This window comes from Spodoptera frugiperda, chromosome 28 (assembly GCF_023101765.2).
Source record: "Spodoptera frugiperda isolate SF20-4 chromosome 28, AGI-APGP_CSIRO_Sfru_2.0, whole genome shotgun sequence".
Lineage (NCBI taxonomy): Eukaryota > Metazoa > Arthropoda > Insecta > Lepidoptera > Noctuidae > Spodoptera > Spodoptera frugiperda.
Genome location: NC_064239.1, coordinates 7,461,170 through 7,480,333, shown reverse-complemented (window position 1 = coordinate 7,480,333; position 19,164 = coordinate 7,461,170). Strand labels below are relative to the sequence as shown.

The 19,164-nt window shown below is 33.9% G+C and overlaps 1 protein-coding gene across 1 annotated transcript in view; it reads right to left on the bottom strand.

Moving 5' to 3' along the window:
- Positions 1-2,373: 2,373 nt before the first annotated feature.
- Positions 2,374-19,164, bottom strand: part of LOC118265341 (protein O-mannosyl-transferase TMTC1) — a 99,444-nt gene continuing 82,653 nt past the window's right edge. The window contains exons 6-11 of the mRNA XM_035578169.2: positions 9,822-9,907; positions 9,089-9,351; positions 8,722-8,862; positions 7,987-8,071; positions 7,485-7,663; positions 2,374-5,868 (exon numbers count right to left, since the gene is read on the bottom strand). Coding sequence (XP_035434062.1) covers positions 5,701-5,868; positions 7,485-7,663; positions 7,987-8,071; positions 8,722-8,862; positions 9,089-9,351; positions 9,822-9,907 — 922 coding nt within the window. The 3' untranslated portion in view covers positions 2,374-5,700. The remainder of the gene's footprint in view (positions 5,869-7,484; positions 7,664-7,986; positions 8,072-8,721; positions 8,863-9,088; positions 9,352-9,821; positions 9,908-19,164) is intronic.

Genomic DNA, 19,164 nt, shown 5'->3' with positions numbered 1-19,164 from the left:
GTTAGGTCACAAAATTAAGGAGTACCTAAATTTACTTTCAATTTTAGGTAAATTGTTGTTACCGTGAATGAAAACAAAACTGTAATTTATTTTGTTTCCTGTGCTATAAGCTTAGCAAGTAAGATAATGCACAGTGGGCAGTCTTCCAAATTCACGTGAGCATTTATGATGGCATAATGCAAGAATAACGGGTATATAAGATACCTACTTTGTCAGATAGTCTACCTTACATACATACATAACTTCACGCCTGTTTCCCATAGGAGTAGGCAGATACAATGGATCCAATTGCTACGTCTCCAATTGCTATGCATCTTACATACCTCTTTCGCTTCATCAACATTCACTGGTCTTTTAATGCATACTCGTCGGTTAAGAGTACTTTTAATTTGGCCCTTCTTTAATATATCGCCAACCTGGTCGCTATATGTCCGTTTAGGGTGACATAGTCTACCTTTTATTACATTGTTAACTTATAAGTCAATTAATAATCTAAACTTAAATAGATTGCAGCCTTATCATTAGTTTTTAGTATAAATCTCACTAACTATCTTTTGCCTTTACGGGAAACGTGTAGGTAAAGAACATCGGGCATTTTTGTATGGGACACTTACCTACGGCGAACAAAAATAAAATTAGGTACGGTGGATAGGCAATTAAATCTAGTTCACAATGGTATAGTTCCCATATCTGTGGGTCGTGGCAATAAGGAGAAAATGGACATTTAAAAAATATTTATAAATGTTTTTGGGCAATAATTGAAGAGGAAAAAGGGAATCAAAAATAATTAAAAGAACATATTTTTCTCTTAACTTTTGGCGAAGGACTGCGATGATGATGACGAAGGACTGCGATGTAGTAAGATAAGCTAGCTACCTGCGCGAGCGCAACATAATACCAGTTTTAAGACTATGGGCGAGAGTGAGAACGAAACATGCACATCAACTTGACGGATTTAGTCTGATTGGGTTTACAAAAATACCACGGAGTGATATTTTAACTTACTGAGCGGTCGTTTAGTAATTAGGAAAAATAGTCAACTTAAAGTATCATTTTAATTTTACTAATTATTTCCATTTTCCCATTTTTGTGAATCAAAATAACTACACAATATTAAATATGATTGCAAACACTATCATTTAAAAATGTTTTGGTTTATGTTCGCGACTTTTAAAAAATCGGGTAAAAAACGCCCGATGTCCTTTGAAAAAAGTATGTAATTTAATATTACATATTTTATTTTATCAAAAAGAGCACCCAATAATGTAGCCCTTCAAAATTACAGAGAGATACGTTGTCTACTAAAACATCCGTAATAATATAAAAGAAAATATATCTCAATATCGAATCGAAATACAAAGTGTCAAAGCAAAATACAAAAGGAAACTGAAGATGAAGCGAATGGTAATGGCGGTAGGGTGAGCGCGAAGCATGGAAAATAATGTCTTCGAGGGAAATTACTGCGAAGCTTAGGGGATGCTATCTCCACACAGGAAAGGCGTGAGTGTGAGGGCTAAGTGTCTTTTTTCCAAGTTATTTGACGCACCATTCTTTCAGTCATGAGCTCGCAACGAAAGTCGCAAAAAATTGCCAAACGCGAACAATGTCGACAAGAAACGTAATCACTTCCCACATTATCAGCCGTAAAACGTTTATATCGTGTTTTTATTTTCGTATTTTTAACAAATGGTCTGTAACTGCAATGTATCAGTTTTTATCGAGCGAGGCAAATTGAGTTAGAACGAGTGCAATGTACGATTGGCTGCGTTTAAACACGTACAGTGCTGGATTTAAAATAGACTCCAATACGTTGCTCTGGCAGTGACAAGTTACTAAGGAGCTGTCTTCGAGTTCGTAGATAACTGATCACTATTAATTGACTTTCGGTTCTAGTACGGGTAGTTACGGCGTCTATTTATTTTAATTTGTTTCTATTGAGTAGAAATATTCCGTAGCAACAGAGTATTAAATGGATCTTAATTAATAACTTTGAACCTTTGGTACATGAGTAAATCTTTGTATTTAATTAAAACTAGTTCGTTTTTCACTTACCCTCCAGAGGTCGTAAGTGCGATTTCTGGACAAGGGATCTCGGGTTCGATTCCCTGGTCGGGCAAAGCAATGCTGGGCTTTTTTCGGTTTTTCGAAAAATTCTCAGTATATGGCAATAGGCTCACCCCCATTACATGGGACTTATAACACAAATGGTGAAAAATGGTTATACATTGTACAGTGACATTAAGTGCCGTAATGTGCAAGTGTACCTCGCGGTGCATAGAGACTATGCAACGCCAATTGCTACGATGTTTACATACGCTCCATTAACAGCCAATCTTTCATGTCAGTATTTTCATGCATAAATGAAACATTAGATAAAATATTGAAGCTTTTATTTACAAAATTACCAACATATAATATCACTTTGGGAATTTGCAGGTTTACTTGCATAACGCCATAAATATACATAACTATTTATTACTATTTTAATAAAAACAATAGTGATTACAATTCCTCAATTGTTACTTACAGTATGGCCTACTATTATAGTAGGTGTAATCTTACGAAATGTTCATGTATCGATTATTGGAAGTACAATAATTGTAATAATATCTAATTACTATCATGGAAATTATATTAATAATGTAAAAAATGTTTTCCAGTACTTTTATAATCAGATTGTTGCGCCCACACTCATCGAACAACAATTTTAATTATACTAATCAATTTTATTATTTTTATTCAAAGAAGGTACAAGGTAGCTTTCAAAGATAGTTTTTTTTAAACTTAATACAAGTCTAAAATTATAGTAAAGCAAATTATTAACTTAGTTCAGATTTGATTACTTTTCAAATACCTAAGTGGTTTGTAGGTAAACACAGCAATTGGAATTTATTTTCCTTACTTGAAGTTAAAAATAAATTTTCTTAGAAATACTTGATAAGAAAATAGTGAACAAGAAGCTCGTTAGAGAACAGTGTAAAGAGTTTCCTATTTATAAAAATGAAATAACATATTTTTTTAAAGATCACAGTGGGCGCATACATAGAGAAAGAAGGAAAAGTTTCCATATTATTGCAAAATGCTATAAATTGTCAAGAAGCGTACACAATTCTGCAATAGGTAATTAATAGTTAATTCACAATAATTTATGTATTATTCATCTTCAATATAACAATGAATTATATTTAAATTAAAAATAATTAAATTATTTAACACATTTTTAACGTGATTGTATTTATAAAGACGAGGCGAGCTTTGGGGTTTACTAAGAGTATTTTTACAATAACCTTCATTAAAAAATTCTAATATTTATCACTTTTAAGTTATTTTAGGCCTGGTCTATACACACAATCACGTAACTCGTGAAAGATATTTAAATCCCAATGAAATTAAAATACTTTAGTGGATGTATCTTTTAAAGTCTGTATTGGTGTATTCGCGAAAGCTTCTACCAAAATTCTAATATATACAAGAAACTTTTTACGTTAATACCAATGTAATCAGATTAAAAAATGTCCTCTAAAGTATTTAATTTCATTGGAATCAATATTTAATTAAAATATTTGCCCAAGTAACTGAAATCATTTGATTTGGCATTTATCTATGACTACAAAGCGTAATTTACATTTATTGTCACAGGTGTGAGAAATAGATCGACAAAAAATAATAATTAGAAATGTAAAAACCATTTTTATCGTTATACGGCTATCAATTATGCGACTTAAATATTTTTTTATTTACATTTTTTTTTAATTATCATTTTTATACGTAATAACAATTATGTCTGGTTGTATATCTATACAAACACGACATAGATATGTTTCAGACTTCGTAACACAATTAATTGATCAAAAATTTACCATTTAATCACGATAAATTATTGAAATAAACACGTGACTAACCAAAGTGCTTCTCACAAATGTTAATCGAATATTTGGTTTTCGTTTAATCAGTTTACCTATAACATGTATAGACAGATTAACAGTTGTTTCTTCAGTAAACTTTGAGAATAGAAATAATATTTATTTTTGTGCAGCATGTGTATTTTCAGAATAGTCCACAATATATTTTGTCCAGGATATTTCGTCAGCGGCGTACTGATTTATAACGTAACACGATTATCCAATTCCTATCACGTTCTAAATGCAAGCCGTCAGTAACTTATGAATGTTACATGACAATTCAACCGAGAATTCGCGACGCGAATAATCTTTGGAAGCGAGGCTGCAAGTAATGTGGCTCATATACAATTTGAATCAAGCAACATATTTTGTAGCCATTTTCTGAATCCAAGCTCTTTCAACGTACACCAGCAATATTACGAATCCCTTATCAAATATTCCGTATTAACAAAATGGAATTATAATCCTGAAAAGGACATTAATAAATTTTGAAATATAAATCCTTTCATTAAACCCTAAAATTTTCCTATCTACAAAGATTCAATAAAACAATTCCTTTCTCGTTCCTACATTATAAATCAGTACACGGTTTAAAGGGAAAATGCTACTTAACATGTCCATAATTGGTTGGACTATGGCCGGGCGCCTATAATTTATACGTTATAGATAATAGAAGGGATTAAGGGGTAGGCAGGCCGTCCGAAGGCGATCGGTCCCTGTCGATGAATTGAAGCCGCAACACAATTAGAAGGCAATACCGAGGGCTTCCAGTAACGTATTGGCTTTCGGTCCGGTTTGAACAATTAATATCTCATAGGCTCAGTTCTGCAACATGCACCCTGTTTTTTTCTTTGAACCTAGCAATCAACCATCAAAAAAATATTTTATATTATATGATACATAGTTACACACTAGCCTTTCACTTCGCATCCATTGTTTAGGTCCGGCATTCCACAAGGTACAGTACATTTAAAATATAATGGAAGACGAAAATAATAACAATAGAATACCATTATTTTCCATTGAAATAATGGGAATTAACTTTTCATAGATTTATATTTGCACACGTATAAAATTGTTTATTTCAAAAGTCTATTTACAATCATTTCTAACTACTCTTATAACGTTGTCTTAAGACCCTTCAGTGTATTCGTTTGCAACCACAGGTTATTAGAAAACTATAAATTAAGAATTAATCATGTTTGAAACGCACAACAATATATCGTACAGGCAGACAAAACATGATCATTTATTTAAAATAAAATTATTTTCTTTGTATTTATTATCACGACGTGTCGCTTCACTATTTAGTATCACTTTAAACAAAATAGTTAATTGAAGTTTTTCACTTTAGAATTCACCGTTGTGCTTGGAAACCTATAATTACAGATATAATTGAATAATTCAAGGTACATACGTTCCTTTTACGATAATGATATACTCGTACGATTTAAATTTTAATACTTAATGACTATCATGTCTGAAGGAAACTGTCATCAGTTGGTACGTCGACGAAGTGTGAAAATTCGATTTAATCAATTTACACTGTTTTGTGATGAGAATTCGAACTTACCTGCTATGATGATTGTTTGCTGTGGGGTAGGCAGTTACACTACCAGGGTTTGGTCTTCATAACTTTACAAGCACAGGCAAAAGCCTAGTAGGTAGGAATAAATAAACATTTATGGCTTATGTACAAACGCATAAACAAAATGTACTGAGTATCTAACAATACTTTTGGCAATTGACATCCTATTTCGTCTATATGATGTGTCGAAGTACTAGAGGCCTGTTTCGATTATTTTCTGCGTTGTTTGCTCATTAATGCTCTGACTCTTTTGAGGTTAGTGATGGTAATGTCATCGTTGGGTTGTAGTTGCAGCGCTCGCCGGTAAGAGGTCGCTGCTGCCGCGTACTTCCCGTTGAGGTGGAGAATGGCACCAAGATTCGAATGATACTCAGCGTCCTGTAAACAAAGTGATATTCTATTCCCGGTATTTATACATGCTGACATGTCAACATTTCAAAAACCATAATCAACAAATCAGTAAATTCTATACAGCTTTATACCCCAATACATTTTATAACATCTATGTATATTTTCCATAAGAGTGGGGTGGAGATTTTTGAAGCAACTTTAATCCCTCAACCGATCATAAAAATCTAACACAGAACGAACCGAAACGCCTCATATTTTACTAATATTCTTGTACAAAATACAACCTTTAACATTGCACGCACAACTGTTGAAATCAGTGAAAATATAATTCTTACTAACAAAGAATATTACTCATAGAGTGTTTCTGTGCAAACCTTTCACAATTTAGAAATATAAAGGTGGCCAAATCCACGGTTGCGGTGCAGTGGTCACACAGAAACGAACAAAAACGAATAACACGTTCACCATTCGCTCTGTTGATTCATTTTTGTTTATACACCTGGCTTGCTTGTATTCTTTTATTTATTTCGTGCATGTTTTAAGAGATTAACGTGTTTGTGACCACCGGTTATAATAAAGGGTGTAGTTTAATTTCAACGTATCTTGTTTCTCTGAAGAAAATATGGTAGTAGTGAAGATAGTTATAATTTAACACTTTGTCTGTGCACATCTTATTAATATTATAAATGCGAATGTTTGTAGGTTTGTGTGTATGTTTGTTAATCAATCACGTCAAAATGACTGAAGGGATCGGGATGAAATTTGGAACAGGGGTAAATTATGGTCTGGAATATGACTTAGGATATACTTTTTATCTCACAGACAGAGGCTAGTTTTAAATAATATTTGCAAAGGGTATCTTGCACTGCGTTAATTCAACTCTCACCTGAATATACATACAAAAGATTTCAAATCAAAAACTACATTTGACCAAAAGTTTACGTAACCTTTCATAATAGATAACGACATCCAATATGAAATCAATTTGGGAAATTCACGTGGATCATGACTATTCGCACAAACACAACAACGGCCAAAACAAACACACTGGAAACGAATTCAACAAACAACAAAACGTGTCGTATTTCGAAAACCATAATTGGTAGCTCAAAGGTCAGACGAACGGGGAACAAAGAAAACAGCCACCGGCAAGACCTTGATCTGACCATGTTTAACAAACAAACAAGAATGTTCTCTTGCCAACCCATTCCCCTTTGAGCGATACGTTTAAAACCATTTATTTACGAATATAACCCGCCGTAATAAATCAATTCAACAGACAGAGGTCGAACGCGTGATTTTTACATGAATCTGTGAGATATTATTGGTGCAGTAAAAAATGCAACGCCGAAAACGTTTCACAATTTAGACGTAACGTGACTTTTTTGGTCCCATCAAACACGTTTTGAGAGGGATTTCGAATTGTACGTGTTGTATTTTTTGGAATTCAAGTACCGATGGTTTGATTTATAATTTTGATTGCTTGTTGTGGGTAACGATGTTTGTGGAACTGACATGTCACAGGAGATGATAAAAAATAGTTCAGAGGCACCTTTGTTACAAAGAATGATTAATTTTGCCTTAAAATGTAATCCTGTTTATGTTGTCCTACTGTAATTTTGTGAAAATGTTTTACTACTTACATCAGGATTTAACTGTACAGCGCGCGCATACCACCTCTCGGCAGAGCGGCAACGTCGCGCATCCCTCAGCGCCCGCGCAGCCGACGCCGCGCGCGCACTGTCTGTTGGTGACAACTGAGCTGCTGCTACTAACTGCTCTGCTGATTCCCGGAGACGACGTTGTGATCTCAGGAACATACCTATTATAGAACAGGTATACGGCCCATTAAAATAACAAGAATATTACACACACATTCTTATCTGTTTTAAGAATAAACTTTTAAAGAGGCGTAATACTCGTAGCGTTGCATTCGTAGCAATTTTGTAGCCCTTGCTACGAAATAGCTACGACTGCTACGACAGGTCCACATTATGTTTTTTTTGTTCATATAAGAAGCCATGAACCACATTCTGTTAATTAACTAAATAAACACATAAGCCACATTCCTGCAAGAGTCAGTGATTAATGCGCTGCCCAACAAAGCTAAAACTAGTCAAAACTTTTTATTAAATTACAACTTACCGAACTGATCTCTTACTGACGGATCGTTAGGTGCTAAAGTGAGTGCTTTTTTAAACCACATTTCAGCTTCAATACTTCTACTTGCCTGTAACAAAATATATTATTAATGATACTTGGACAAGTAACTTTTGGCGCTGCGATTAGTTCGGCGAGGTACTTAAGCAGTGTTGTAATTCTTGTAAGAGAATAATTGATCAATGCGGCGTCATAACAGGAGCCCCTTAAGGAGTAATAATCTTAAAATACCGCAATCTTGCCGCAGTAGAGAGTAATTTTAGCAGTTATCTTGTTATATGGTTTAATATCTAAGGCGCATGACGAGAAAGAATTAGTTCACGTAATAAATCATATACCACGTAATAATAAAAAATATTTAAGTCTATAAAGTTGTCAAAATACAACAAAGTTTCGAGTTTATATTTTAGGTAAAATTCGAACGCTCGTAGCAGTTGCCGTAGCAGGTCTACGAAAGTGCTACGAGTTTACTACGAGTGCCGCGCGACATGACACGACGGTAGCTTAATTTATTCAAATAAATTTTATTAATTTTGCATTATATAATGACCCAACTGGTTAGTTCATTCAAAAATGGTTCCTTAACGTTAAATACTTAAGCTTATAATAGCTATTAACGAAATAGTTTTATGAAGTAGGATTTTCAGTAAACTAATTAGTACATTTAGAATGGGATATTAACACTTTTAATTTAATTAAAGGATTAAAAAGTATACTAACATTTCTGGCGAGTATTTGAGCTAACGTGACGTGAGTACCAGCGTGATGCGGCGCTGCGGCCAGTGCCGATACTAAACTGTGCTCGGCCATCGGCCATTGTTGTAGCTGCACATAAATCTCGCCCACCATTGAAAGGACACTCTGCAAACAACAAAACCGTAATTAGTCTAACGATATATCACGCTGCTTGTATTGTGGGAGGGAGGAAGGGTGCCAACATCTATTCTCATACATGACGCACCTCAATTCCATTGATAGCTATATTTCAAGCAGATTTACCCTAACCTTTTTCAACATGAATTATGTACTAACTGGAACATTTAACTGAAAATGAACCTTATGGAAATGCATAATGTACTATACTTACATGCCGTGTCCAGCCAACGATCGGTGTATTTGTATCTGGCAGTATTTGCAGCGCTTCTTTATATGCTGACAGCGCTTTATGCCAGTGCCCTCGTTGTGAGTGTAACGCTGCAAGCTGTACTAGGGCTGACACTCGTGCAGCGTCGTGTTCTCTCCGGTCGCGGACACGCACCCCTTCGGCCCGGGATCCAGCACGGAGCGCACTCGCTGCTTCAGCTAAACGCCCGTCCGCCATTAGCGATGTCCCAAGATTCACGTACGCAACTAAAACAAAATTTATTTTTATTCGCGGAACAAAAGTAGCATAATATATCCTAACAATCATTGAACTTTCAACTCAAAAATCAGCCCTAAAATAGACTAAAAGTTGTTGGTTGCTTAGTAATACTAATACCAGCCTAACCGTAGAACTGTTTTTTAGACGCAATCTCCGAACAAAAATAACTCCAACCAAAGTTTGAGTTAAGTATAAAACATTTTAAATATTTATTTCCATCTGTCCATAGCTTACTTCATTAAAAACACTCCATTAAAACTTGTTCTTGTATTTACCTAACAATGAAAATATTATAAACCCCTTTATTTCCAAGACAATAACAAAATTAGAAGAGAATAAAGACTCGGCCGGCCCTCATCTAAAATAATTTGAAAGGACAATCAAATTATTAGTAAGGGCTATGAAGAAATACCAAAGAGGCTTTGTTTTTAATAATTAATTTATCTCAAGTACTTACGAGCCATTGAAGGTCTAAAGTAAATTGCTCTCTCGAAACTTTTGATAGCATCGCTGTAACGTCTTTGGTTTTGTAGCAATATTCCCCTGAAACAAAGATAAACACTCGATTTATTGACGTTTCTACCTTAGAAATATGTTTAGTTCGTCTTTAATAGAATAGACTCATAAAATAAAAACTACCATATTCCTTTAAACGATACAACTTAATTTATTACTCTAACATGGAACTATGAAGTTAGTTTTCAAACGAACCTCATTCATAACATGTGTAAAATAGTCCAAAATTATTTCATTTATAAACAATTTTAGTATCAATATAAATTAACAGGTCGTTCTTGTTTCGGTCTGACACTCATAACTAACTAACCTGTGGTTTTACAACAAATTAAACGACCGCTATATTGATCCCGCTTGTAAAACTATGTATGCAATCGTTTTAAAGTACCTATCGGCGGTCAAGTTAAATGTCACGGTATATACAAAAACAGATAACTACCTATATATAAGTCGGTTAAAAACTGAACATTGCTATGGGATACCTAAATAACAATGCATTTAGAATATATTTATAGTAACAAAACTATGTAGTACTAGGCTAAGCTATTTTAAAATGATTTGCAACTCCTACAGGGGGATTTTATATCAACAAGGGTGTGAAATCTCAAATGCGGCTCCAAGCACGATATCTCGAATTCTCTGAGCCGTTTATAGTCGTAAACCCGCCCACGATCTGATACCAAATGGGTACACTATAGGTACGCATCTGCTTACCCCGGTAAAGAAAAACAAATGTTATGTGATGCGATGTATCAGAAAACAAAATACAAACAAAAGTATAAGATCAATCAAGATACAAATATAAGATCTCCATAGTTGAACAATAATCGTAGACGATTGCCTAAGGCGAGGGCAAAAATAAACATTCCTTTTATAACTACGCCGACCATTATTGTTTACTGTGAAAAGTTTAACAAAGTTTTGTACACAGAGGTTTCACGTGAAGCCTTATATAATTGCAATACAATTTTTAACCGTTTATATAGAAGTACAACGCAATAATTGTTTGGTAGAAACACAAAGAATTGTGATAAAACGTTTGGTTTCAGTACGCAAAATTAGGTGAAACAAATGTAACGAGAACACGGAGGCTGGGCGTGGAGATGACAATCGGTGAATTGTATGCGACGGAGCTTATAAAGAAGAGTATTTGAACAGTGCCTATTTGTCGTACATCCGTTCCATTCACACTATTCATCTTTCACAGCCACATCAGAGTCACCTTTTGTGACGTATTCATATGACGTATGAAATATTGAACCAGCCTTCGTGCAGAACTGAAGCTGCGGAGCCTGACGCTTTCATATTCCACATTAATATTGCGATTCTAGTTTCACATTTGGCGCTAATTAGTGATGAGCACTTGCTGCTCGCAAATTCATAGCTCATCAAACGTTGGTTCCCGCTACACCATCAAATCCCATCATTATTTAGCTTTTGTATACATACCAAAGCTGGATTCGGAATAAAGGTGGATGAACGTTTGTTTTGCGAAAGCATAATAATACATGGTTTCGAGGTATTCACAGAAAAAGTAATTAAGTGTCAAAGAGATCATGAATAAACATTTTCTTTGTAGGTACTAAAACAAGGAAATATATTTAGAATGCGGGAATTCGTGTAATTATGTGAAAACAAAACGTTAAACATAAACACGGCTCATTTTATTGATCAACCATATCTGGAACTATGGAAACAAGGATTAAAATCTTGTTATTTTTGGTATCGTGATATTTATGTCGTAGACCAAAATCATCTTACAAACAACAGAAGCAGAAGTCAACAACATTTGGTTGCCATTATTACAAGCGAACAATGCAAAACGTCAGCCTTAATGAAACATCACCTGATGTAACTGTACAACGTTATAAAAGCTGTATAGATAGATGCGGCAGTGCAATATTGTCCGCATGAATAATGCAGGGCCACAACAAGGCTGCTTCTACGTGGGACCAACGTACACTAATGAGAACCATCCAGCTCGGTCGGGCTATTATACCCTACTCTTCGCGAGCAATAATTTGTTACTAATTCCCTTCTAATTATTGTAACGTTGGCATTGTGAGTGAAATTGCTTTTGTGCGGTTGGTGCAGCCTTACCAAAACTCGTGTTGACGTTCGTCTCGCTGTTGGGCGATATTTAAATGGATGCATGTAACTAATTGCACGAAATGCGCTGAATACGTGTCATCGAGTTGATGGAGGTTTGTTGGATATTTAAATAAACTTGCTAACGGTAGAATTACAGAAATAGGCACAATATAAATTATCGAATTTCTTTGTTCTATGCAGATAAATATGATGATGCCAAATTATGTAAATTTAAAATATAAAGCAACCGGTTTCCCTTTCAACAACAAAATCTTGTAAATATACAAACCGTACAAAATTACGAACTGAATTCCTTCCACGTGCTAAAACAATATTGTTAATAATTCTTCGCCACAATAACTGAGAAAATGCTCGTTTTCCTTTCTATTAAATTGGCTCTTTAATACTAACCACTAACGAGCGAAATACTTAACTATCTTCGGAGCCGTATCTATAAATTAGGAGCGTATCGTCGGCTGTATACTATCGCGATTTTTATTTCTTTCAACGGTTTCCGCAGCCCGTACTTTTTGTCTTTTACTATTTTGTTCTTATCTCTTTGCTCGTATGTGGAAACACAATACGCAAACACGTTGCCTTTTAAACATTTATGGTATTTTTATTGTCTTCTGCTAATTGTGTAAATTTTTAAAACCAAATTATATTAAAAAGTTATAAGTAAAGTATCACTTAAAACATTATTTAATCAGGCTGTAAAACATTTAACAAAAAGGCTACATAAAGAATTTCACTCAAATTGTTACACAACGAGTTGGTTCCCACTGAATGTCAATGTTCCGTTGGAAAATATTGTGCACCAGCAAAATAGGCATTCACACATTTTAGCGACACTCGCAACCAGTCAGCTTTTAACACTACGTGTGATGAAAAGGTTTTTTCCCTCCACTTCGTAAAGGCGCCATCCCCCAACGGCCCAACTGCACAACTTTCGATTAATACGCCTTTTTACTCTGTCATAAGGGTTGAAACACTACGACAAGGGATTTTAAATTTTCTGCGTAACATTTTTAAAGTCGTGTTTCAACTGAAAGTGGGTTACAAGGATCATTCGTACGAAAACAGGTATGGTAATAAGTTTGTGATAGTTTTGAATTAAACACAGTATTGAAACCGAAGTCAATTTGATGTTGGTGTCAGAATATAAAGTGTCCATTATCAGAACTATTTGTCTAACCGAGGTATTTGAATAATGACATTTATCTATTTAAATATAGCCACAATAATAGTTTAAATATCATGATCTGTATCTATAAATTCTGTATCTATTATATAATTATTTTAGGGGTTGAACTCTCGTCTATTTACTTTTAAATTCGAATCCCAACGGTAAGTTGCAAACTTCCATCATAATAGCTAAGTTCCATTCATTTTCATTATGAGAATCGACAAAAATGCAGTGCATAATTTGATCAATTGTGTCTAAAAGCATTTCTGATCAGGAAAACTTTTACGGGCAAACTTTTCCCCCTTCCCCCAGGGAGTGAAACTACAAAAAAGTTGAAACTGAAGCAAAACGTTTTACTGTTGCGTAATATGTTGTGATTGCATTTTCAGTTCGGAATACACACATGTCCAATACATTGAAAAAATATTTTATTTCGTAAAAAGGTCCTCAGAGTTGCACATATGTAGTACGAAGTTACGTTAACTAACGATTACGTGTTTTAGACAACTTTAATTCCTAAAACCTAATAATAATTGGTCTAATCTAGAAATCAAAACATCTTGTTTAATAACCATGCTAGGGACCTTTCTACCAAATCGAAATGCATTCATTTTAACACTTCGTTGTTAAAAAACTTATATTTTGAAAATAAATCTACCGTAGTAAGAAACCTACTCATACTAGATACAAGAATTTTATATGCAAATAGGGGGAGCAAGATTTTTATAACCTAGATCTTCATAGAAAAGAAAGTATGATAATGTTATAATTACTTACTTGTATATTTCCACTAGTTGTATATTAATTTCTTCGAATCCCATTAGACCAATAAAACAATTTAATAACGAAACCGCGATTACAATTCACTGCAAACCATTTTACAGATCGATTCGATAAAATCATGGTAATAGGCAGTTTGCCATCGCCGTTAATACTTTGATTATCGCCTGCATTTTGATACTAGGAACAAAATTAAAAGTTTCACGAAAAATATAGGTAATCAATTTTTATTTTTAGTCCGTTAAAAGCAATTCCATGTCCATTCTCTTTGTAATTTGATGTTATTAACGTTACGGGTCACAATACCAATAATTACTTGTTTAAATTATTGTCTGTATACGATATTCATCAAATTAGAATCCATTACTGCGACAACGAAGTCCCCTTGGCACGTAACGTAAATTAAACTGTGTGTGGAATTTCATTAGCTGGTCGGACACAAAAGTTTTTACTGTTATTATTTCAATGGCACGTTCATTTCATTACGCACTTACGTGTAGCTCACACTGTAATTATGATAAAAAAGATAATTTACTTTTGATTAATGTATAATTCGATCCAAATTGTTTTATTTTGTGTTTATGTAACCTGAATTTAACTATTGAATTGCAACCACCAGTATAAATGAATGGAAATTGTTCATTAGAATAATGCATCCTATTTCCATCTAGCAATTTGTAAATGTATTTCAATTGGGATGATGACGGGGTAAAAAAATTGAAAATCTAATTAGCCCGTCAGTTAGAAAACAAAAAGATATCAGATAATAACATTTGTATATTTTTATTTTGCATGTTTTTTTAACAGTCCTTAGATAAAACGAATCAAATTTAAGGAGTGGGAGCAAATACGTCATTTGTATAAAATATACCTAGAAGTGACGTTATTTGGAAATAATATTTATATCTTCGAAAGTATTTGTTTCTGTAAGAAAATTAAAAAGTCGTATGTATGTTTTAAAACAATCTACAAGACGGACATTAAAATAAAATTTAGTCATCTATTGTATCTAGATTTATTACGTAGCTAGATTTAATAGTATTTTAATTCAAAATGATTCGTTGAAGACCCAAACTAACGGAGGTTTTAAAAGTTTTGTAAGAAAAAGAGATTTATTTACAGTCTAGTGAATTCAAACAAATCGGTTTGATTTAAAACTAAAGACTTTGTTTAAGTAACAGAATATTCAAGCGTGTTTTGTCTTGAGATGGCTAGCCATAATTGAATAGCTGACGTGAATAAAATTGACAATAAACTGATGCAATTCAATTGTTAGTTTTAAATTGTCTTGTGTCAAGAAATATAGAGACAAATGAAAAATGTATTATTGTATTTTTCTTATGAATTCTACGTAATTGCATGCGATTGTAATTTTATATGTAAACTTGACAATATTGGTGTCATTACTGGAAGTCAAAAAAGTAATTAAATCTTGGCTTTATCTTCTCTTTTAATATAACCGCAAGTCTATATACAAATCTGTATGTATTTGATACTAGGTATATGTCTCCACTGTTATCACAGTGTCCTGTAAGGTCGATAGTTATTTGTTTAAATAAAGATATTCTAAACCTAAACCTATTTTCAACAGCATGAAATTCAACAATTTCTACAGCTTCGAAGACTAAGATATATTTTATCAAGATTATGACCGTCAGACCGCCATCTTGGCTAATAAGATCATACTACAATCACTTGCTAAGTGCGGTAATTAGCACAATACTCCCTCGGGTCGGCCGCTGCGTCGGGTTACGCGAGAAAAGCAATTATGAGCTGATTTGAAGAGGCAATGACCTTTATATTAGAAAGATATACGTAGTAGCTACGTACTGTGTTTAAATTATTTTGAAAAGTCTTTTCTGACTTCTTGTGTAGTATTAGTATTAGTGTTGAACCTGGTTGAAGTACACGGGACTAAGGATATAAATAAAACGTTGGATATTGAATCTAAAGGTTCAAACCCGTCGCATTCGAGGTCGCTGGACCAAAAAGGCAGATAGGTCAATGAAATGACAAAAATACCTAAATATACAATCAAGCACGTATTCGGTGCTCGTTATTCCATACTCTGTTTAATTTCGAAAGCGAAACACGACCTATTTGGAATTGAAAACACCTCGAAAGTGACAGCCCGCACATGAGCTTAGTGTACACACCTATACCCTGTAGCTACTACATAGACCTACGTACTTTATGTGTGTGTAAGCTCAGAACAAACGATTTATAAGCGCTGGCCGTGACGGGTGTAACAGTCACACGCGTTTGTAGGTGCGATAAATTAAATACAGATACGGTTTGTTAATGTTAACGTTGCATAAATTATGATGACGGAATGTTTGTTTAATTTGGCACGTTTGAGCGGCGACGCAAACGTTGCTTGGATAAATTGTAGGTAATTTATGCAGTGAATGCTCACGATTCTCACGACACCGGCCCTGCGTCCCCGCCCTGGCGCGGGCGGCCGGGTGCTTCGCACGCGATACCAACATTCCGCGATTTAACCGAGGTGACAAATTGTGAATTGAATTAATGCCTACCACCCCGCGCTTAAATTATAACTTACGCATTATAACACTATCTTTATTGTTGCCATAATTCACAGCTGAATTATCAACTCGTTACACAAAGGGAACGATATTTTACTCCAGATTTATTTGAATAAGCAATTTGTCTGTTTCCATTAACTCGCTTTCCGAAATTTCAGTTTACCGAACCGTTGACCGTGCTTGTATAAATACGACAAGCCCAATTTCATTTTATTGTAATTTTAAGTTTTATCAATGAATAACATTATCCTTTAATATTTTAGTAAGACTAGCTCGTTATTTATTTTCTAGAATAAATTGAATATTTTAGTGCTCATAGCTCGTGTGGGTCTACCTACGCCATTTTCATTCTCTGTTACAAATAACTTACCTAAACGTGTGAGTTACATAGACTGTATGAAGTTTTTAAAAAATAAAACCTGTAACATAACAACTTAACGGTACATCTATTCCTACCCGATATACAGATCACCAGTCACAATTATCAGAATTAATTTAATCGCTGACATGTACCTAATGTACACTAAACACTACATTATTAGGATAATCAATTTCCCAAAATCGGAATCAATTATCAAAAACACAGACTGCACATACAACCCGTACCTATTGACTGGCAGCGTTCAGAACACAAACATTGAGTAAGCGAAGTGTTGCTGATCCCTGCACACAGAGATTGCCAAATTGACCACTTATCTGCGTAACAGAATTATGTTCGCTATGGCATCGCTAGTCGATAGGGACTTGGACCAGCATCCGTCGAGAGTACATACAATATTTTATCACAAATAGATAGGTGTGAATTTGATGCCAGTAGACAAATTTCCAAGTTTTACCAAAAGAAATGCGCGATTTTTTCGGTATTCTTCGATATTTTGATCCATATTTTATTGACATGAAACCAGCATAAACGTATGTCTTCTATGAATTGATCAACTTGTAATAGACAAATAGGATATAAGATTCGGAAATAAAAGGGATATTTTTTGAAAATTTAAGAAAAAATTGAGTGGTACAATGTTTGATAGGTTAAAATCAAAAGGACACTGCAACTATTGGTTCTGATTTGCACTATTTAACAATAATTGTAAACTGTTGATATAACTTTACTTTTTAAATTATAGTGACTGGAATTGAAGTGTCGTAGTTATAGTGCATAGTGTTTAGATTATTACCCATAATCATAGTCAAATATAACATTCCATCGACCAATCAAGGGTATAGAAAATTGTCTATCATACACATTTATCGAGTATATCTATTCTGTCAACGAAATCAATATAATCACTCGCTGCCATCTGAATATATTGAAGCTCCCATACAAAGGGATTACTGATAACTCAAAGCAATTTGGTCCTTTAAGTGCTTATAGAATTAATATTAATAGAATGTGTGGGTTTTTTTCCCAAATGTTCACTATACAAATTCTACTTATTGTTAGCATGTACTCATATTTTGTATTATTATTAAATATTCTTTGGTATCATCACCCCCAATCCCAGTTCTAAGATCTCCAAATTTCGAATCTAACATCTAAAAAAAGAAGTTTGTAGAAAAAAGGATTAAACCGTACGTAAACTGGAAAATAACCGCCATTCTAATAACAGACAAAATGGAAGCAAGCATCCGTGTTTGAAATCTGTTTTATAAATAGGTACCTAATATAATATAATTCCTCTTAATAGGATGCGAGTGAAGGCTAAAGGCTCTTTCTAGTAATTTGCTTTATATCGCCAGACGTCTTTGTACTGTTTTATTACAGCGGATGAATCAAATAAGATTCTGATTTTTATTTCCTCATTCTTTTAATCCCTGTTGTATTGTAGTGTCAGCTAGCTTTAATTTAAAGAATATAAGAATATTTCATTATAAAGAATTATGAATTATGTCTGCAAAGAGAATGTTCATACTTTCATGATTCATTCATAATCAGGAATGAAATTAGGTAATGTTTTCCTCGTAATTAAATTGTAAAGCATAATTCCGCCTTGCTGAGCGTATGACATACTCGTATTTGATTCTCGTACGAAGCAAATATTTGTTTGATAAAAGTTACGGGAATGTGGTACATTTGTAGAATTGTAGGCCAGAACAATTTACCAATCAGAAAGTCATTGGGAGGTACGAATGTCCACGTGAACATACGACTACTGGCGAATGGAATAAATAAAGTCCTGTTTGTTAACGTCTTTATATGAATAAAACTAAGACTAGCAAACAAATAAAACATACTAATATAAGTATAATATTCAGTCAGTCTTTTAGTAACATGAAAATACGGTTAGGTACAATATCGTTTTCCCGAAAATAAAAGATATTGTTATTATAGGTAATCTGATATTACAGCAGTTATATGGATGAATCTGTTGCCGTTTACGTCACACGATAATCCAGATTTGGTGCCAATACTGAGGATTTAGACATTGAAAACCCCAATAATGTCACTGTTTTGCCAATCAAACGCTATATTAGGTAAATCTGCTTCACAATAAATGTGTATTTGTATGAATCAGCTTCTGGTAGATGAAAACTTTCATTTGAATAGAAGGCGATCACGCTATATTGTTGTCTTTGTCTTTTTAAGTGTGACGTCACTATTAAGTCACTTGTTTTTACTTTTTAAATAATAATAGCAATTAAATGCGATGTGAAGAAAAAGCTATGTAGCCGTCTTTATCATT